Here is a 23,273-nt window from a genome sequence, read left to right on the forward strand (position 1 = left end):
ATTCCTTATTGCACGGAGTTAAACAAACTGAGCTAGCACAATAACAAAGAAGGCCTCAGATAAACCTCAGTGATGCAGCACTTGAGATATTAATTACTACAAGAGAAATTGCTTATCTTCTCTAATCATGATTTGATTTTTAAGGCAATTGTTGAGAATAAAAGTCAAGGTTGTAAAGGTGGCTTTGAGAGTGGGCTGCTGGGGTGCCGAGAGATGGGCTGGATGCTGGCTAGATGGAGTTTAGCCACAGGTGGTCTGTAATTCTGCACCGTAATTGCCTGGCAAAGCGTATTATGGGTCTTCAGACCACTCATCCACTCCGTAGGGGTGGACAAGAGAAAAGGGTGAGCGAGGCGGAAAAATGGGATGGATGACATGGTGTCCCGTCGTGAGACAATTCTGCCAGACACTTACAATATGTCGAGGGAGTATTATTATTGTGTGCGTTTAAAGAACACTTTCTGTGAAGGCTATTAAGCCAGACTAATGAAAATGATGGTAGCAAATGGGGAGACAATCTCCAATTCATTTGAAATGTCATTGTGTTTTAAAGACAGGTGCAACAGACATTTCGTGCTGTTTGAATGGAGTTGATGTTGTCGGTCGGCAGCTCGGCACCAGAAAAGGGAGCGATCTTTTTACTTGCAGGGCCTTTACAGTCTGAGACTTTCCAGAGTTCATGCTCAGCAGCAGGGCAGAGCTTTTGGAATTCTGAGCCTCCTCGGTTACCATGACTGTTTGATCGTAAAGGCTGTGTCGAAAGTCACTCCTGCCAACTGCAGGGATCAAACCAAGAACGTAGCCAACGTACCAATCAGCCAAATCAGCAGGTTTTGTTATTTGCATCTCTACAAACAACAAAAGCTACTAATGCCCTTCATATTCAACTAAACCTTCAACCTTATATATGTTACATTAGGTTGTATGTTACACCCAAACTTGACAAAGTGAGTAGTGAAACCAAGATGACCCTGATTTTAGAACATTATTTTCCTCTTGCAATTATCAGTTATCAGTTTCATTGAAGTTATTCTAGTTTCCTTAGCAGTCAGAAAGTCGCTAACCTAGAAACATTAAGGTCACAAACAACCTGTCTCACAACACTGTAGGAGCTGGTGTTACGCTGGTGCTCTCCATTCAAAAAGAACGGATGGAGACAATTTAGAACATATTTTCATGCAATGTGATCTTTTCCATTGACCACAATATTCCGGTCTTCTGTTCTTGTAGAGATTGAGAAATGTTTTGGAGCCAAAACAATAATGGATCCTAAAATGTGAATCCTTGGTGTTAGCTCATTTTCTGGTCAAAGGCCACATTGGGGATCATGCATAAGTATCATGCTTTATGCTGCACGACTTTGAATCCTACATGTTTGGTTAGATGAAATTCCACTTTTGTCGTCAATTTAAATAAAGTATTATTTGTCAATGAGTGGTTCCCGTTAAGTACATATTTTGGTTATGAATAGCCAGCAATAACCTGTATTGGAGTAGATTGTGCTTGATTTGCTCAGTAACCATTCTCTGTAATGGTACATTTCTCCCCTATATGATTTATTTTATTTTATTTTAAAAATATATTGTCTTTTATTCGGGCCAGTATGTAGCTTAGTATAAGTAGCGTAAGCATGTAAATGAATAAATGAATGATGGAACATAGAAAATGAAAGGTACAGTGTGTGACTCTGACATGAATATGTTTCTGTCTTCCTCTACAGATGCAATGGCTAATCCTTCTCCTGCAAAGAGCATGGGTGACCCTGGAATCACCCCACTGTCTCCTTCACATACTCAGGTAGCTCAACCTTCCTCTGCACCTATTCATACTCTGTACCTGTGATGCTTTCTTTGTGTTTAATAAACTACATTACATTACAGTGTAACGGTAGGCATACGTCAGCTGTCGTACCTCCAGAGCATCTTCTGTAGGGCTGTAATCAACCAAAGAAATTCTTGGTCGACTGAAACCCTGAAATTTCGACTAAAAATCGACTAATGGGGGGGGGCATCACGTGCATCTGCGCAATATAATAGCCCATGATTACCGAAAATATATACTGATATCAGCACAAGAAGGCAATTAAACACAAAAGGCAATTCAGGGAAAATTATCTTTATTAAACATCCCAGATCATGTACCAAAAATAAAGCAAAGGCTCAAAACAATAGCCTACAAACAGTGGGCACGGCGCAATTGCGCATTAGGCAAAACAAAACAAAAAAACAAATCCAATAAATAGAAATAAATGTGCACAATAATAAAAGGGAACCATAAAAGTTCGTTATTTAGCAATAAACTGAAACGAAATAAAGTGCATAACAATAACAAGGAATATCTGTGGTCAAGCTCAGTGCCTCGCTGTGTTGTATTAACTCTGAAACTTTCTCTTTGAGTCCCTCGTATGTTGCGGTTAGTGCATGATTGTCTGGCGCGCTGGCACTGAATATCCAGGTTCCAAAACTTTTAACAGGTTCTTAAAACCTTGGCCTTCCACGACACCAATGGGCCTCATATCCTGAGCAATAAAATTGACAATTCCTTCTGTGATCTCATGTTTGCGTTTGGATGATAGAGGAGGCTTAACATCAGCTGGTCTGGGTGTATCGGAGGGATCCTGCAGTTATAAAACGAATAAACGATTATTAGACTAAAATATTGAAATATGTTTAATATGATATTAATAGGCTATAATATTGAAATATTACCGTTTTTAGATGATACGCCATGTTTGTAGTCGAGCTGTGATATGCAAACTGTTGTTTGCAAATTTTACATTCGACTTTTTTCCCGCCATATAAGATTAGAGAACTCCTGAATAACACCAGAGTTAGATTTTGGGGATCCAAGGGAATACAGGGAATATTTAAGTTCTCTCTGTGAATCACAGCTAGTCCACCTTGTACCTTGACCCCCTTACTTTGATCCCCACACTGTGAAGTCGTACTGTTGCAGTTTATGGCTGCGAATGTGAATGCATTCATCACAGCGTGACGTGCTTGTTTGTGTGTTTGTGGGTCTCTTGTCGAGGCGACCAGCTAGTCCCATCATATGTCATCACATGTCCTAACCCCATTAACATGTATATTCTCTCTGTACAGCAGACCGACACAGACCAGATGCCGTCGGGGCCTTCCTTCGTGGTGGTGGTTGCCATTGATTTTGGCACCACGTCCAGCGGTTATGCTTACGCCTTCACTAAGGAGCCAGAGTGCATTCACACTATGAGGTAGGCCAGCACTGCAATGCAGACACTCACAGCTGAAAAGTGTGGGGTGGAGCTCCATCAAGATGAATTTTAAACCCTATAAAAATGTGTTAGTAATTTGCAACTGAAACTTCTATTATCCATTGCTATATTTTAAATGAATAGGTCTAATAAAAAAACCTACAGCTTTGTTTTTAATAGGCCATTAAAGGTATTATCTCAATCAGCATGTTACTGGGAGGGATGGTCCAACATCAACACATTTCCTTCTAAAGTTAGAGAAGTCTTTTTTTTCTGAAAAGAGACTGAAAAGTGAAGCCAGTACGGAATTCCCTTAAACCTGCATTCTCTCTATACAACCAGAGGCGACTCCTCTGGTTGTATAGAAGTCTATGAGAAAATGACTCTACTTCTCTCTTGATTTATTCCCTCAGTAAACATTGTAAACATGAGTTATGGTGTCAATCTCTAGTTTCAAGTCTTCTTCAATACAGCATGATGTTCATTTAGTAAATGATGCTCCATTTAGAGTCAAACAGACCATAAAGCAGGGTATGCTTTAGGGCGGGGCTACACACTGATTGACAGGTCGACACCAGAGACGTTGTTCAGTCTGGGAGTTGTCTTACAACTTTAAGCCTTTCCCCGTGTTTTACCTTAATAAAAGTTACTTGTAACATGTTGGTCATATGTTTTATTCAGCTGAAAAAAAGTATAGGATATAGTATAGTAATATGGCCAAGGTTAAAAAAAACCAAGATGGTTTCGGCTAAAAACTATGATGTGTCGGCTTCGAAACTGTATTTCACAAACCAATCAGGGACTCCATCCATTTCCTTTATACAGTCTATATACTACAACTAAACTTCAGTACATTTTCTGTGTACACTGCACATTCTTTTACATTGCAAGTTTATTTTAATAGATTTTTTCAAATTATGAATGCAATTAACTGATAATCAATATACATTTGAACAAGTTTTAACATAGATCCGCTCCCACTAGGGAGAAATGTTTGAACAAAATCAGGCTATTTGTTTTCCCCACTTTTAGGTTTTTTCACTAAGCAAGACCTACTACATCCTGTTTCTCAGTAATGAATTGAACAGCAGGCTTCAACAAAAGGCTTGTATTTTGATTAAGTATTGATGAAGAGGGTGCAGCGGGTTTGAAGTGATTGCTAAAAAAATATAAGTCTTAAATCACAGACTTTGGGATAACTTCTACTACATTACACTGTTATGAAATTAAAGTAGTGCGCTTTGGTCAAGGTCCTCCATCTTTATGTGTAGTGATGACAGAGTTGTATGACATGAAAGAAGTATTGGTTTCAAGTATTCTTTGTTGGAGAGTAATTTATGTATGAATCACAAAATACTTTTTTGAAACCTTCTTGGTGGATTCTTAATACTGAGACTGATCTCACCCCATGCGAGAGACCCAGGACCTCTCAGGTTAGCTCTGCTGCCATCAGTGCCAGGTACCACATCAGTTTACAGCTTCCATCACACCACAGGCTGACAGGTGTTTAGTTGACTGGCTCATGTGCGATTCTTCACATACTTGGCATTGCTCTCGAGAGCTGCATTGCTGGTATTCGTAGTGTTGCATCAATGTGTCACAGCCAGTAAAAACAAGCTACAAGGGAAGAACCCAAATTCAGAAAATAGAGTGATAGAGTTCAGGGATTTCCTTTAAAAACTGGAGGTGCATAAGTTTACAGAGTGATGATGCAGGCATGGGTCAAAACCGGGAAAGTGTCCAGACAGGTAAACAAACCAAAATAAAATAAACAGTCGGGCAGGTCATACAAAGTCCCCAAAAACTCCAGCCAGAGGTTCAAAATGGGCTGCAAGGTTCACAGTCTCAGATAACAGATTTACAGAAAACAACATACATATTAAGCAAATACAGTGCTGCCGGAATTACACATTTTTGTAAGCCAACCTCGGGAGTTAGCAACGCCCTGGTTCTTTCAACAAAAAGCCAATGGGATGGATTATTGTTGAAAATAAAGGCTTTGGTAAAAAAACGTTTGTGATACTCACCTTTGTTCAGCATGATAATCTTCACAAATGAACACTTTTATGATATTTAAAAAACGATCGGCAGCAGTAAGAAGCTAACGCTATAAAGGAACTACACCACGGTCACATGACCTCATGTCACCACCACAAGCTTCCAACATGTGATTTGATTGTGCCTTTCCTCATAGTATGACAGGTTTGAGTTTGAATAGTTTGCAAGTGCGTAGACACAACAAGGCTGCGAAGGCAAACCAGTCAGCGTGATGACGTTTTGAAGTCTCTTTTAGACACCTCAAAGCTTCAACATTCTATAGTGGGTTCTTTACTTTTTAAAACTTTTAGACAGTGAAAGGAAAGATAATAACTAGTGCTGGGCAACGATTACAATTTTTAATCGCGATTAATCGCACGATTTTCTGCAATTAATCGCATTGTTATGCGCAAAATTAAACAATGAATTCAAAAGTGTATTGCGCACTTTTATTTTAAAAGTAATGCTATATGAACAAAAGTGAAATAACATTTGGTTTGCAAACACTTTAAACAAATAAGGTGCTTTTTAACAGCAGTAGGCCTACTCCCTTTACACAGTAACAGTTCAAATATTTCTTGTAAATCTCAACTTAAGCATTAATGTAATCAAATCAAGTATAAAACCAAAGCTCGTTGCGATCCTAAGAACGTTCCTCAGAACGACATCTTCCACAATACTAATCGGCCTGCAGTTTGTATCTGTCCACTTCGCTGTGGCATTTGTAGGCTTGTCTTGCTTTTGTTTATCTATACTTCTCCCACACGCTGCATCCAACGTAGTCTGCCGAAGCCTCCCTCCACTGTTTGTTTGGGTGATTTGCTGGCGTCAACGATGTGTATTGCATTTAAGTGATACTTCAGACTCGAAGTACTCTGGTGATAAGAAAATTCAACTTTGCAGCGATAGAATAATTGTCGGTGTTAATTAATTAATGCGTTAACGCGATAATAACTTGCCCAGCCCTAATAATAACACTTAGTTTTGCATCCTCATAGTCAAAATAATAATAAAAATGAAACCATCCAAGCATGGGTTTTCAAAATTGAACTTTACTATTTGTGAAAGTCACACACATTACCACTGTGAAAGACAACTGAGAACATGCAATTTCAGACCCTCTCACCCTAAAAACCCTCAGGAGGCAGAGTCTCTAATTACAATCTTGTTGACATTTTATAAAAACAATTGTATTATTTTCTCTGGAAAAGCTTGAAGGGGTCAAATATCCAGGTCTTGGGTCTTTGCCCGAGCAATTCTCATTCACACTGGTCCTTAACTCTAGTCAGTAGATACAATGCATTAGAAACTTTCACTCAGATCAGATTTGTAGTGAAAACCTCTCCATTCCCCTGATTATTTAGTTTGGGTGAGCCTCTCCTCTGATGGAACCCTTTCCCAAACAACGGCTGGACAGAGGCTGCCTTTTTGGAGCAGAGTCTTAGTTTATAGCAAAGAATTCTTGAAAAGCTGTATCAGAGGGGTGGGGAGTGTACTGGTGTGCTAGTACGAGACAGTCTGCCCTATAGACGGAACATTAGCCTTCATCAGCTGTCCTCACTTGTTGTGAAGGTAGCCCATGGAACAGCAACCTGATTGGTGGTGTAATAACCCCTCAATACAGAAAAACAGCAACACCGTCGTGCTGACAGCAAGGCAGGCTGCAGTAATGCATGCTGCCGCCCTTGTTGTTGGTGTTCTGACTTAAAACCAAAAGCAACATTCCGTCTCACAAAACATTGAACTGTGTTACACTGAATGATGCACAAGCTCATTTAAAAATCTTGAAAATGTCACAAATATATAGTTGGGCTTTAAAAAAGGTTTAGTAAAATACAAACATTACATTACAAACATTGTTTTGGACTATTTTCAGCAGTGCACTAAATTTGCTTTGTGACTTCTGCTGCCCAACCTACGACTTTGTTTCCAGTTTGGTTAATTACTAATGTAGTTTATTGCATTCATTTCCCACTCTGACAGAGCTAGCTACCAAACTGTCCACTGTCACTTTCTCTCCGTAGCTCACACACACATTACATTAGCATTACGTATTAAGTAAAAACTTTTAGCTCTGTCCTCACTGTTGCTGTTGTTTTCACTGTTAGCACTATTAGCTTCCTCCATGTTCAGAGCTTAGTGGAGGCATCCCTTAATCAGATATGCTGTGAATTTAGAGTTTAGCGCCTTTGTTATCATAAATAAAAGATGTAAAAGACAGTTTGTTTACTGAACAGACTTGGGACAGACACTGCATCAACAGGAAACGGAAGGCAGGTACTCACCAAACAGCACAGTAAACAGCAGCAAAATAATTGTTATGTGTTTATGCAATTTTGCATTTTTGCAATTTTGTTGGCCGACATTTCCGATTATTTTAATCTGACCTGCAGATTCTATTGTTTGTGTGCGGCTGTGATGTTACTAACCTGTGAGTCACCGGTCATTGCCGATCAGCTAAAAAAACGGCAGGTTTCAATCGTTGGCAGATCGATCAGTGCATTCCTAAATGTAAGAGATATCCCACCAATCCCATATTTATTTCCATCTTAATTCCATTCCATCCAGTTTTCCCACATCTGCCAAATGAGTTGCTCTTCACATCAGGTGCTCTTACTGAGATGGCCTCCATCATCCCATCACACACCTCCCAAGGAACAGAGATAACACTAATAATAGCTGACCTCCATTCATCCAGAAATACTGTTGCAGCTCAATTAGCCTACAAAAGAAGTTCACATGGTTTTCTGATGGAATGTAACCACTGATTTGAACCTCATAGAAGTGTTGAGGAGTTAATTGGGAATGTTACATGAAGCATGAACTGAAAGGTGCTAACTTTGCACTATGCATATAGCTTGAAATAGAAGCATGACTATGTGTGCAATTGATGGAAAGTCTGAAAAGTTTGAGTGGTTAAATGGGGGCTCCACTAGACTGTATGTGATTAATAAAAAGGCAGAGATACAGATGCATGCATTGATACCTGACTTCCTTACAGGCGTTGGGAAGGCGGGGACCCTGGGGTGTCCAATCAGAAGACTCCAACCACGATCCTGCTGACTCCGGACAGGAAGTTCCATAGTTTTGGCTACGCGGCCCGTGACTTCTACCATGACCTGGACCCCAGCGAGTCCAAACAATGGCTCTATCTGGAGAAATTCAAAATGAAGCTCCACACTACTGCAGTGAGGAAACAAACACACTGAATACACGTATAGCAGGTCTCACCCTGTCCACTGTTCTGTTTTGTGATGCAGTTTGGTGAGCCTGAGCTGATACTGCAGCACACTGCTGACTTTTTCTATTGGTTTTCTGCCCATAATTCTCTGCAGGTCAAAATGATTGTTACCATCAGTAGTGTGCATCTGTGTCTGCTGTGGAATTGTAATAGATATATATAGATACTTAATTAATCCATTGGGGACAGCAGCAGTACAGGAACAAACCACACGGTTCAGAGAATCGTGCAAAAAATAAAGTCAAACACAAGTACTAGCATATAAGTTAAACAGGAGAAAGTGTGCCTGTTAAATATGCAGTGAAATTTGAAGACATGTAAAACAGTTTTACGCACATGACAACTCGAATGAATATTGATATTTTAAGTACAGATCCTTAACCTTAACTTCAAGGTCTTTTCATTTTCGCCCTGGAAAAAGCCTCCTATTTATACAAATGTCTAAAGACTTTGTGAGATTCTAGCAGTGATTGAAGAGCGAGTTGAGGACTGTGGTTGTTAGGGGGTCAGTGGGAGAGGGCTCATCTGTTGAATCTGTTAAAAAACAGGTTCAGCTCATTTTTAATCAGACCACAATCAACATATTGTAGTAGTATTAATTATATAAAACACTTGGACTCAGTCTGGCTGCTGGCCTTTGAGATACAACCTTAGCCCTGCCACTAGGAAGAAAATATATAGTGCTATATTAAATATATTATGTTTGATCAACACAGAAGATAGCTGAAATATTGCCGACGTCATCTCCCCTCTGAAGATTCTATGTCCTGCATTCAACTCCAACTTTGATGTCTTCTACTCTCTACCAGAATCTGTCTATCGACACAGACCTCCATGCAGCCAATGGGAAGCGAGTGAAAGCTCTGGATATCTTTGCATATGCATTGGCCTTCTTTAAGGAGCAAGCACTAAAGGTAAGATACTTCTGTCAGCACTTGTGGGTTTTCTGTTGTATAACAAACACAATGCATTGTTTCTTTTACATTCTGTAGAATTTGGGCTCAATCCCAGCATTAACCACGAAGCCAGTGTTCAGTTTGGTCAAATTACTTATCTTGAATATGCTAGTATCCAAAAAATACCTAATTTGACTAGTGCAGGTGGTACTTTGTGACACAGTGAATAGCTCAGGGAACCTACAATGCATCAAAAGGCAATGAGTAGCAAAGAAAAGCATAACGCTGAAAACATACCAGGCAGCAGAGAAGTGTGGCTCGCTGCAACTTTTTGGAACATAGGTGAACATGTGACAGGAGGCACAGGACCCTGTTTACTGACTGGCTGCTGCTAAAACATTGTACACCTATGGTCTGAGCCCATAGTGTGACACTGACCCTGCCATGAGTTTGCTAACCTGTTGGTTGTGTTTCACTTTTCCTCCTGCAGGAGCTGAGTGATCAGACAGGCAGTGAGTTTGACAACAATGATGTGAGATGGGTGATCACTGTTCCTGCCATCTGGAAAATGCCTGCAAAGCAGTTCATGAGGGAAGCTGCCTATAAGGTAGGCAGAGAAGCTTCATTCACAAATGTTTCCAGACTCCAGTTTGCCCTTCAGTCTGACCATAACTGGCTTGCAAATGCCTCATTCCAAATCTTACATGAGATTGTTACCATAGAAAAAACAATATTAAACCCTCCACCAATACCGCAGTTAGGACCAACAAGGTAACACATCTAACACATTTCAGACAATGTGGAAGAAGTCAGTGTGTGATATTACAAGGGTAAGTAGAATCTTAAAATGTGTCCTGGAGGGAACTGGAAGCAAGTTCAGAGACCTTAGAACAGGAATGGTATGATCTCTCACTTGATTCTATCAAATTATAGAATATAAATAAGGGCCCTCTGCATAAACAGTTATAAAAAGGACATGATAATTCTTGTATTTTTAAATTCACTACTCTACTATGGTATCAAGCTAGAACGCTTTTTCAAGTCACTCATGTGACGATGTTTCCAATTATCTCGATAATGGAAATCCATCACAACCACCTTATTGTGAATGTTTTTATCATCCCTTCACTGGAACTCAGTGGCTCTGTTTGCTCTTTTAGATCAATAACTAGGATCTCTGTTTGGTTCTGATTTGAGAACATTTTGGGCCAGCAGCTGTACAGAGTTCGACGCCATCTGCATACCACTGAAAATGAACATATTGCTTACAGATGATGACTCCAAGGGGTAACATAAAGACTGGACCCAGGACGGAACCTTGTGGCACTCAGTATGAAGTAGTGAGTTGCCAACAGAGGTTTAACCAGGAATAAATGGCTCTGAACTTAAATTAGCTGTTAGCTCGTAGTGGCAGTGTTTAGGTCTCAGATGACTCATATAGGGAGATCTTAAATGACACGGTAGTGTGCTGCATTAGGTATGCTCTGTTGGCTATAAAAGGATTATTAGGGGCGGTTTATAAAATCTGATCAGGTATAGAGTTTAGATTCTGTAAGGTGCTGATCCCCTCTGCTATGAAATGTAGTTATCAACAAAGTAGGTAGGTTTTTTTTTCTGCTTCTCAACCGATTCAGCTTAGGGTACATCCACACTTATACATTTTCATTTAAAACAAAACCGATCTCCGTCCACACAGGCGTTTCAGCATCGTTTCCGAAATGATTTGCGTCCAGACTAGCTCTCCTGAAAACGAATATCACATGACTATTCACGTACACTGAGCATACGGGTGTCGGTGTAAACAGGAAGTACATTGGTTGCTTGGTTACAGATAATACGATTACACTACTCTTTAATAAATAAAACGGTCGTGCTTGATACTTAAGAACTTCCTCTAAAATCTTCCTCCATAACCTCAGACAGACAAATTTTGTGGAAGGTTTTAGAAGTTTTATTTTTCAAACTTAGTTACAACGCTGCAGGTCTTGCTCTATCTCTCCCACACAGACATCAAATTTACTTTAAAATGAACAGTTACTAAACAAAGTTTACTAGATTATGGGTCAATATATTTGGTGAACACACGTCTCTCACTCGTTTCTTCAGTTTTGTTGTCTGTTTTCTCACTCGTAGCTCTGCTGGTGGCTGAAGTCTCTGTCGTGCTGGAGAGCATTTATGCCTTTGTTCCTTGACAGTTATTTTTGAACATCACAATAGTTGTGGAGAACAAAATAATAATTAATTAGAAAAGGAAAGTCCTCTGTTTTGTGTCCATCGTCCTCCTCAAAGCCTCAATCCGTGACTTCAAACGTCCACTCCGGAGGGCACGCCGCTCCAATAACAGCTGCTTCCTCCTCATGTCGGGAGTAGTAGAATTATAAAATGCAGAATTTAACTGCGCCACAGCTGCTAGTAAAGACAACAAGGTCAGCAAGGCCTGTTATCAGATATCCATGATGAATTAACCTGGTAGTCGATCGGTAATTAAGGCTGGTGTTGTTTGTATTCTTCCGTAAAGGATCACATGGTAAGGGCGTGACGAAACAGGGAAGAACACGTTGTAACTCCTAAGACCCAATCAAATAGCGAACGCGAGAGCCTACGTCATCGTTTCCAAAATTCTTCGTTTCCACCATCCATGCTATGAGGTAAACCCGGCGTTTTCAAACTTATCCGTCCTCGGGAGCGTTTTCAAACTCCTCCCTTTTTGGTGCCCCAAAACTCCGGTATAGTGTGGACGCTCAGTGCAAACGCAGCAAAAGATAAACGTTTTAAAATGAAAACGAAATAGTGTGGAAAGGGCCACAAGTCAGACAGACAAGTTTCTCTTTGTCTGCCTGTTCATGTTGCATTAATCCTCACAAGCAGGGAATCTTAAACGTGTGTGTGTGTGTGTGTGTGTGTGTGTGTGTGTGTGTGTGTGTGTGTGTGTGTGTGTGTGTGTGTGTGTGTGTGTGTGTGTGTGCGTCATCTTTAGACCATCAGTGTGTGTGACCTGGGTGTGGCTGTCTGCAGTGAAGAAAGAGGGGAGCAGCTGGAGGAGGACAGAGGAAACGACAGCTTTGATGTGTGCGTGTGTGTGTGTGTGTGTGTGTGTGTGTGTGTGTGTGTGTGTGTGTGTGTGTGTGTGTGTGTGTGTGTGTGTGTGATGTTAATGTTCTGAGGGAGAGTATTGAGAGGATATACTAATTTTCATTGCTGAAACCCAGCATTTCAATCATGTCATGCCCTGTGTCCTTCAGTGTGACTGAGATTCAAGTAGTGCTGTCAAATATAAGCTAGATAAACAAAAGAAAATCCATGTATAACACCAGTGCTGTCATCATAGTAAAGCTGACTTTTGTTACTTGAGTTGTAGCATTTTGTAGTATTTTTATACTTGCACATGACCAAAGTGTTTTACTATTTGTAATGAAGGACATGCAGATCACATATTCAGCTATCTTTAAAGTTCTGCACTTTGAGTTCCCTCATTTAATGACTGTAATATGTGGTTCAGAGATGTGAGTGCATAATGTATTAACTCAGCCACAAATGACTAGAAAGGAAGTCTAGCAGATGATGTAAAATGTGCTTAAATGGTCCCGCTGAATTGTCATAGCTGCAAAATCTTCACATTCTGGTAAGAAACTAAAAGGTTCCATCAAAAAAAAAGGTGTAAAATCGTTTAGCACCGATATCGGGCTGATTCCTGTCTTCCCCAATGACATCATCCTTTGGTCCTAATCACATCCCTGGTGTGCGAGTTAAGAGAGGAGGAAGAGAGGAGGGGGATGTATGAATGACGAGGGCAGAAAGAGGGAAAAGGAGGAGAGCTGCTAGCTGTTCTGCAGTGGGGATGGAGGGATGAGCCGACAGAGGGAGAGGGAGGATGGGAGTAAAACACAGAGGCAGAGAGAAAGCCTGGTGTCTGCAGTGACTCAGCATCAGGCAGTGTGGATGGTTTGATTGGCTGCTCATGGAGGACAGAGGGAGGGAGAGAGCCAGTGACTCCTCTGATCTCATCATCCGTCAGTTCCCCTGGAGCCATGATGCAACCCTTTCCCTTGATCCACCCATGCTGACACCAAGCACCATTTCTTCTCTGGCTTCTCTGTCTTTATTTCTCAAACAGTAAAAGCAGTGCAGCTTCATTGGACTTTATAATGGAGCCTTCCAATAAACTCAGAAAGTAGGAAGACATTGAAACAAAGGAGCCTCATAACTCTATGCATAGTTTCCTACATTTCCCAGTATGATCAACGCATCAAGGAACATTCAGACCAGGCAACAGATGGATCCATGCAGGTAGCCGTCACCATCAAGAGTGCTGTATTCAACATAAACTAACTTGTATTTCAGTTTATGATGCCTCACTGTCCCAGCTCAGGTGTTTACACCCCACTGCAGAGCTAATGAAATAAAGACATTCAAACTATAACATGAAAATAATCAACAGCGGAACTTGTTCATATGACAATGACTTAAATGGTAAATGACACCGGTCATACATACCGTTTACATAATCAGACTTTAATACAGAGAAAATAACTATTCATATAATCCAATTTAGTTCATATACGAGTTAAAGTTATCATAGTATCTTCATAGGCTTATTGAACAACACCTTCTGACAATGTTAATTTGATTTATAAAGCACATTTTGTTACTTGGTAACTTGAAGTGCTTTATATCAACGACAAAATATAGAAATAATATCGATGTAGACATAAGACCATATCACCATAATCAAGCAAAAACATAAGAATAGAGTACTACACACCAGCATACAACCAACACACGGCAATAAATTGTCCATTAACACAATCAAATATCCATGTCCAAACACAACCTAAATCAAATGCTCTGACAAAAACAAAACGAGGGGCTAGGATTGTTTCAGCAGGATACTTTTTAAAGCCTAAAACTATCAGAGACTATTTGCAGTCATTTCTGCAGGCTTCAAGTTTTCTCCCATCACGGCGCTTTTAATTGCAGATACCTTTAAACCTGGGGTTTGTTCTCCTCCTATTCATGCAGTTCTTTGTACACAACATGTGTCTGGCTAAGTGGTCAGTACCAGTGGGAATACTGTGTTTACTGTCGGCACTACACAGACCACACAACATGTAATGTCCCAAACCAAACCATGTTTCAGAAGTAAACAGGTGAGCTCGTATACAGCTGTTTCGAAACCACAGCAACCATTCACAGGACTGTGACAGTATTGTGGGCATTTTAAACACGTCACTATCATAAGGAATTTGTGGAAAAGAAGTTGATGAAACAAAAGTTCATGCTGTCCATGTTCTTCCCTTGTGTAGTCTGGTCTGGTGTCCCGTGAAAACCCAGAGCAGCTGATTATCGCCTTAGAACCAGAGGCAGCATCAATCTACTGCCGCAAGCTCCGCCTCCACCAGATGGTGGACCTGGGCATCCATACCACCCAGAACGGCTGCAGCCCCACCGACAACGTGGGCAGTGGAATGACCCAAGGTATGTCGCACCGACACTGGCATCACGTGTTGCTGCACGTTCTCGTACCGTGATGCTCTCACGCGGTCTTCATGCTCTCTGACTTCACGCTTCAGTCATTATTAATTGTGCCTACCACTGTGTGTGTGTTTACGGTTTCTCTGTTAAGACTTAGTACTGACATTGTAACATACAGCTGTTTTCTCCTGTTGATTGTTGTTTCTTCCATAGTTTCTCCAGGTCATGGTAAACATGCTTTCTTTTTAAATCCAGACAGAGATGCATGGCTTTTTTTTCCTTTCCAACATCACCTGCTTTTGCTTCTTTTACTAGTTTCTATAGAATACAACAAGCTCATCATGATTTTAAATGCTCTCCCAGCTCACATTGATGTTTTGAACTGTGTTGAGTTTAAGTCATTGCTTTTTAGCTGGGAGGAAATCAGTTGTCAGCTATCACACCTATGAATGCAGTACCTACCAATTAACCTAGAAAGCATTACCATTATAGTAGTATACACTTATTGTTATAAACATAAATATATATTTAATATGAAACAATAATAAGTTATTTGTAATAAACATACCATCAGCATTTGTTTGATATGAGATAAGTGGTTACAGCTAGAATGAACTGTTTTTATTTTAGAAACTGACCCTCGTTGAGACCTAATAATGCAATAATTACTATTGTATTATTACTATTTTAGCATATCAGTTGTGGGTGACAGTTAACTCATAAAGTGGAAATGTATTACTTTAGAAGGTCCAATTCATCACCTGGTGATTCATAAACCATATGACATAAAAGGAATCCATTACATTTGTAGTCCTAACATCCTTCCCATGAGTTAGTTTCTGTCATTATTCTTGCACATTGAATGTCACACAGTTTTGGCATGTGAAGCAGCAACAGCTTAACCCACCTTAACTTCCCTTTTACCATAATGCAAATCTTTCACTTTTATTTACTTTTTGTTCTTCAGATCCATCACAATATATCATAATCTTAAGATTTACCCAGGTTCAATAGGTCAGCTTTGGTTATCCAAAGTAGACGTTTAAAATATGGATCTTTCCATGTTTTATTTTTGTATTTGTTATTCTTTTAGTTTGGGCAAAACTGTAGATTACCAAAATGTACATGATTTCGTAACCATAAATTTAATACGTCCGTATACCTCTTACTCATCAGTGACCCTAAATACTTCAATATTATATATTTAATTGGGTTTTTCTTTCATTTGATAAATAAAAACTACAGGTTGCAGATTAAGAAACAAGAAGGACAAACAGGACAAAATGGATTAGCCGGGGTGGTCTGTGAGACGTTGACTACATGTCTGATGTAAAGCAGATGTCTTTACCAAAGAGCCTAAAGTTCTGTTCAGAGAACCAAGATGTGGGTTCTATTGTATGTTGGACACCTTGCCACATCTCCTCCTAGTCTCTTCAGACCCATGTTCACTCACAATAGACATCCTCAGATATCTTTGGCCTCTGAACTTTGATTCATTTGCTGTGTGTGTCTTCATAGGTCTGCCTTTGTCACTGTTGTTTTCTTGGTTGTATTTCAATGGGATACTTTAGTAGCTTTAGTAGAATCTGAATAACATATTTGCTGTAATCTCTGATAAAAAAGACAGATTTTAGATTGTGACCTATTTGTTGGTCTATCTGAGCTGCTCCTAATGACTTAGTGACATATTACCTTTCTTGTAGCACCACCATCAGGCCTTAATGTACATATGTACACCAGTTTGCTAGTGAACTGGTTCTGCTTTTAAGACATAAGATGAAAGCAATCATGTAGAGTTGCAGCTAGAGCTACAGCTACAGTCTATGGCTGTCTTATTAAAACATATGCCATACTGTGAGTTTACCTAGCAGACCTGCTGATGAGCGGTTTTAGCTGCAGTCTGATTGAAGGAGGAAGCTTGAATGTTGGACCAAAGCATGAGAGCAGCCTGTTGGAATCTCATTAGTCCTGTTAGAGAGTAAAAGGATGATGTTGTTGGATATAATCTCTGTAACAAAGCTGGTTGATGAGTGGGTTATTTAAGGAATTGAAACACTGAACACTGAAATTGTTGTTGCTGTTGCTAAACTGACACATTGTGTGTGAGTTGAGAGAAACATTACATTACAAAAACGTTCCATGAAAGCTCATGTGACAAGGTAAAATGCACTTGTTCACTTTAGAGGAAAGCTTTCATCATTTGTTCTTTCCTATTGCGTTGCAATAGCCTGTTTAAATCCTGAAAACAAGTCGTCCTTACAACACATAAAGATATGTATTTGTGTCCTTGTACAAGAAATCAATAGATTGCATTTCGTAAGTATTTTACAAACTGCCCTCAGACCGGAATTAAACCACAATTTTGCTTTCCAAAATTGAAAGGCTTCTTTTTTTATACTCTGTCCAGGGCTCTCTACAAACACAGGGACCAGGCCTCTAATTGTACTTTTCAGGGTGCCGAGACATTAGGTTGTCTCACAGGAAGGGCGTTTGCCCAGAAGGACGCTCTTTGAATGGAACTCAGTTTAGTAGTTTGTGAATAAAGATAGCCATGTCATTTTCAGTTTCATGAACTATGAGATAGAGTGGAGAACCATGGGCAGGAAAGCCTAAAGCTTTTGCCTGTGTATGGGTGTATGTTTTTATGTGTGTGTATTTTTGTATATGGGTATGTTGTCTCTATAAATGTATAGATATGAATGTGTAAATGGACACACACAGTGAATGTTTTATTACATTTTTTAACGATTGCTTTTTCAAGATTTTGAAAAAAGGCAAATTTTCTAATATCATTACACACAATTCACACAACTACACACAGAAGTAGCTGAAAATGAAAACTCTTCATTCAAAACTATGCAATAATCTATGAAAACCCAGTTTGGTCACCGTATGGCACACACACGTTCATACCATCAGTAGGAATCAGTTACACACAGCTCTGCTCAATCCAAATCACTTTTAACATTTCTACTAGTCTTATAATAAAGTCTGGGTTTGGTTTTTCAGCAACATTGTTCGAGTGAGGTACATTAATATATTGACCAAACACAACACACAGGACCAATTTGTAGATAAAATCCCTTTACAGTTCTGTTGTAATGTCAGGCTGAACTCTAGACCTCTCTCGTGCCCTCTGCAAGGCTAATGAGAGTTGGACGGTTGTCCTTCATTCTCTGTGTATTGTTTCCTGTGTGTAGGAGGAAATGTCCCTCTGACATTTACTGCTGCCAGGTCTTCCTGCTACTCCCACTCAGCCTCAGGTCACATGGCTTTCCTGAGCAGCCTGTGCTAGTCCTCTCTATTTGTTAGATACGTAAAAACATCATGCGTTTTTTCAGAAAATCATATCCGCCTTTGCAGAAACAAGTTGGTTCATTTAACTAAAACTGATCTACTGCCTAATGCCTTCATGCATTTTTCTTTGAAGATAAGATGACCTGCAGAGACGTTAGATTTAGTTCAATCTAACTTTTATTTCAGGTTCCTTCTTTTTGGGTGGGGGGTTCTAGCTGGAGTCACGTGTCACTTACACTGCATGGTAACACTGTGAGCTACATGATTTGTGTGACATATGGTCATCTCTATACTGGTATACATATATGTGTTGAACAAGCAAATGATCTATATCTCATTTGAATTTAGCTCTTCCTGAAAGTATACATCATATATAAAATAACTTTTTATTGTAACTAAATCATACTATGTATAATTCCTGCTCACAGTGTGGATCCATGTGCATCACAGCTTGCTGCTTGCCTCACTCTCACACCTCTGTATATGAGCCACACAGCTCCTCACAGCAGAGCTTCACGGCTTCATCACACTCACCACAACATTCTCTCTCTGTTAACAACCAGCAAAGGAGCATGTTCGGCGCAACCGACAGAGCCGCACCTTTTTGGTGGAAAATGTCATAGGGGAACTTTGGTCGGAGCTGGAAGAAGGTAGAGTCTTTCTCTTTTACTCATCTGATATGATTTCCATTCCCTCGTCCTCTAGGGTAAATGCTCTTGCTGTATCCTATGCTGCTTTTCTGCCATATTAGCTACTAGCATTATAGGTTGAGTTTGGAGAGATAGAGCTTGTTCTTTTTTTTGGGAAACTGTAACAATCTGGAGATATTTTATTTCATTGTCGTTTTACCAAAAAGTAGTTCCAAAGTCCTGGAGTAAAACTACAGTTTATTATAACTTCATTTTCATAGCTCTTGTTATTGGTAATTGGCAGATGATTAGACAAGCTGAAAACAAACTCCCAGGTTAGTCAAATTTATTTGGAAGAGAAAACAAAGATGAATAGTAAAGTTATAACGCAAAATGTCTGTTAACATCCATCACAGTTTATAGACTTACTGTACTTACCATAGTTGTGCACACACAGTTTTCAATTCACTTCAATTCATCAATACTTTTTCCATGCTTCTATTCTCTGTTTACCGTGAAGGAATAAAGAAAAACTAAATATTCTTCAAGAATTTAAGGATTTGTTGATAGGTATACTTCTAACATATAACAATTAAATAGTGTATGAATATGAGTATGAATCAATGACTTGCTTTTTAACGTTGGAAGTTTCCGCTGATGAATCCATCATCTTGTTAAGAAGACAAACTTTAAGTCCAGATGAAAGTAAATTACATGCAGCATTCAAATCTGCTTTACAATTCATAAAAAAAAAAAAGGTTTCCCAGAAGGGAAACATTTATATTTGATATTTTGGGATTTCACGATATCACTGAGGAAATTCCCTGCTGTAAACTGGACGTCTGTAGCTCAGTGAACAGCTTAAATTATTTCCTGCTACAGCCAACCTTAGTCTGCTAAATTGACTTGTAAGACACAGTTACTGTACTATCTCACGTTGTCTCTCCATGCCAAAGCCTGTTGGCTCTGCTGTCAGTCAAGCAATCAAACAATGCTTATAACACGTGTGTGATTCATTGAATGTCCAAACTGTTAGCTCCTGTCCACCATCTTGTCTTTGCCAAAGCCACTGCTGAGTCCCACTCTTTCCCTCATCCAGTTTCTCTTTTTTGTCACCTCATCACTGGGCTGCTGACACTACAGGGCTTGGTTCCAGAAGATAAAGTGTCCCAAAGAGTTACATCCAACTTCCCCTGAGAATGTCCTAATAACAGCATACAGAGTAGTGGTAGATAAGAGGCAGCTACATGCCAGAGCAGTGAGTCCTGTCAGGCAGGATACTGTTAGATAACAAGCATTTTAGATGCTTACTGCACACTGTGTTCCGTTATTCTCTGTGCAGGTGACCGTTATGTGGTGGTGGACTGTGGGGGAGGAACAGTGGACCTGACTGTTCATCAGATCCGTCTTCCAGAGGGACACCTAAAAGAGCTCTATAAGGCCTCAGGTAACAGGGCATACCATACCATAATTTCTCTCTGCTTTATGCAGCTGAGGTTTCATCTTGTTTTTATTTGATTCATAATCGTAATCCCTTCTTTTCCCAGGTGGTCCATATGGCTCCCTCGGCATTGACTTTGAATTTGAGAAGCTATTGTGTAAGATCTTTGGCCAGGATTTCATTGACCAGTTTAAGATCAAGAGGCCGGCCGCCTGGGTGGACCTGATGATTGCGTTTGAGTCTCGGAAGAGGGCAGCAGCCCCTGATAGAACCAACCCCCTCAATATTAACCTGCCCTTCTCCTTTATTGACTACTACAAGAAGTTCCGGGGCCACAGCGTGGAACACGCCCTTCGCAAAAGCAAGTGAGTACATACCAGAGACCAACCCTGACATATTGGAATGAGTGTCTGTATCACACTGAACAGGAAGACATAAGTATAAGATAAGATGAGGGCTGAATTATCCTTCAAAACTGTTTTATTTTTATTAACATACAGCTGTTTTGTCTGGAGCCAGGCTGTGATGCCATAGCTCAACACACTTAAGGTCCTGCCTTTGCCTGCCGCCCGACTCACAATGCACCAGACCCCAATGCCAATCTCTGCTCCATGTAGATATTTTGAGCTGTGCCTGGTCGAGCCCTATGTGCGAAGGCCTGGCCACCAGGAACTTGCCAGCGAGCGCCCCTCTCAGGTCTGACTCCAGAATGGGGCCTGTTGTCCCTTTTCCGGGCAAGGTTGGGATAACTTGGTAAGGAGTTCAAGGTGCAGCCGGGTGAGGAGAATATCCAGTTTGGGGACCTCAGGATTGCAGTTCTGCTCTTTGCAGATGATGAGTTTCTGTTGGCTCCTTCAGAAAGTGACCTTCAGCACTTACTGGGGCTGTTAGCATTGAAGTGTTAAGTCGGAATGAGAGTCAGTACCTCCATGTCTGAGGCCAAGGTTCTCAGCCAGAAAAAGGTGGATTTCACCCTCCAGGTTGGGATTGAGTCTGCCCGCAGCGAGGTAGTTCAAGTATCTCAGCCTCATGATGTATGGTAAAATGGAGCGTGAGATGGACAGGCGGTTCAGTGTGGCATCATCAGTGAAAAAGAGATTGTCCCTGACTGTTGTGATGAAGAGGGAGCTTAGCAGGAAGGTAAAGCTATTGATTTACCAGTACATTTACGTTCTGACCCTCACCTATGGTCATGAGCTTTACGAGTGACCGAAAGAATGAGATTGCAGATACAAGCGTCCGAAATTATCTTTCTTTTGTAGGTTGGCTGGGCTCAGTCTTAAGTATGGACTGAGAGAAAGAAAGGGGCCAGCGGAGTTGGTTCTTGCACCTGATCAGGATGCCTCCCTTAAGAGGTTTTCGGGGCATGTCCAACTGAACCAGAGCACACTGGAGGCACTTTATAGATATATCTATCGATAGATAGATAGATAGATAGATAGATAGATAGATAGATAGATAGATAGATAGATAGATAGATAGATAGATAGATAGATAGATGTTTTTTTCAAAGTTTAAAGAGCTTATATATTAATTACGCCCTAAAAAGAAGGGTCGGGACGGCGTTATCAGCTGTATGCACGTATTAGAGGCCCTGAGCTAACCAGTAGGTCACACTCTGAGCACTAACATGCACTCAACGGCAGGCGGCCGGCCGGCTATGTGACCACAGAAAGGGGAGACGCTCTGATTACAGCACATTTAAAATGTAAAAATAAATGAAAATGCATGTAAATGCTAATGCTGTCAAGTGTGGTACAAATGGCTCCTGGAGGCCATGGTCGCTGGAGAGATAACTTATAAAACAATAAAACTCTTGACTTGATAAAAGAAGAGTATTAGAACTCTGAGAAGATAAAACGTTTCACTTCCAGCCATTAGAGTACCATAACTTCATGGACCACCATGGAGTCTACATTTTAATGGCCGTGTCTCATTTCTGTGTGTATTTTCATATTCCCCCAGTGAGGAACATTAAAATACAATTATATGGCTGAAACTGGAGCCATCAGACTCCCCCGCTCCTCTGACGCCTAACTGGAAGTACTCAGTCTGACTCACGGAGAGAGGTGCTCGTGGGCCTCAGAACACTAGAAAGGATCGATTTAAATGCTGGATGGGTAAATTACCTGTACCCATCCAGGACAGGGTTATGTGAGGGTGTTAGCTAGTTGATGTTAGCATGTAGTTCAAGGCACTGCTGTGCCTAAATACACCCTCACATAGCCGCTAGCTGGTATGGCAGTAGACTCTTTGTCGTGTTGTTACCAGATCCAGTCAGGTGAATGAACAAAGGCCACAATTAAAGAGGTTAGCTCAGATTGTCCAAAATTGTCTGTATATTCCACTGCTTAACAGTTAGCTCAGACCATAAGATCTGGGTCCACAGCTGGTTCAGCCTTCGATTTCCATTCCATTTCTGAATTATATTAATATAAGATATCCAAGTTAAAATCATTTCACCAGATCCAAAGGATTGTTCTCTTATTTGTTAGAAACACTCTGTGTCTGGGCTACTGTATATACTATTGTTGTTGCAGATAACACTAAGCCACAATTCAACAGTGAAGTTTGATGACTTTCAGTGGAATAGTATCATATGAACATTTTGACAAGATTCTAAACAGATTTTAACTGAACACTGTGTGAACAGATTTTTATTTGATGTATGATTTGTTTTTTGCTGAGAAATATTGTAGTATTGCTTTTGATCATATCACTCGAATGCAGATGAACTCAATCCTACCCATTCTTACATTCCTATACTCTCACATCTTCTCCTAGTGTGGATTTCGTGAAATGGTCGTCTCAGGGGATGCTGAGGATGAGTCCAGAAGCTATGAATTCCCTCTTCAAGCCCACCATAGACCACATCATCCAACATCTCAGTAAGCTACATTATAACACAGTTGTGCAAGTAACTCATGGAAAACTATGAATCCTACACTGTTTACAAAGGTAACAAGTTACCAGGTCTGCAGGGGGACTGCAGATAGTTCAGTGAGTGATTCATTTACAGCCAAGCATTTCT

General features: G+C 40.3%; 1 protein-coding gene across 1 annotated transcript in view; it reads left to right on the forward strand.

The window, feature by feature from the left end:
- Nucleotides 1–23,273, forward strand: part of hspa12a (heat shock protein 12A) — a 43,662-nt gene that overhangs the window by 17,854 nt on the left and 2,535 nt on the right. The window contains exons 2-11 of the mRNA XM_054600444.1: nucleotides 1,721–1,797; nucleotides 3,102–3,229; nucleotides 8,268–8,454; nucleotides 9,317–9,421; nucleotides 9,894–10,010; nucleotides 14,707–14,878; nucleotides 18,736–18,822; nucleotides 20,144–20,248; nucleotides 20,349–20,607; nucleotides 23,027–23,130. Coding sequence (XP_054456419.1) covers nucleotides 1,721–1,797; nucleotides 3,102–3,229; nucleotides 8,268–8,454; nucleotides 9,317–9,421; nucleotides 9,894–10,010; nucleotides 14,707–14,878; nucleotides 18,736–18,822; nucleotides 20,144–20,248; nucleotides 20,349–20,607; nucleotides 23,027–23,130 — 1,341 coding nt within the window. The remainder of the gene's footprint in view (nucleotides 1–1,720; nucleotides 1,798–3,101; nucleotides 3,230–8,267; nucleotides 8,455–9,316; nucleotides 9,422–9,893; nucleotides 10,011–14,706; nucleotides 14,879–18,735; nucleotides 18,823–20,143; nucleotides 20,249–20,348; nucleotides 20,608–23,026; nucleotides 23,131–23,273) is intronic.

Source organism: Anoplopoma fimbria, chromosome 6 (genome assembly GCF_027596085.1).
Source record: "Anoplopoma fimbria isolate UVic2021 breed Golden Eagle Sablefish chromosome 6, Afim_UVic_2022, whole genome shotgun sequence".
NCBI lineage: Eukaryota > Metazoa > Chordata > Actinopteri > Perciformes > Anoplopomatidae > Anoplopoma > Anoplopoma fimbria.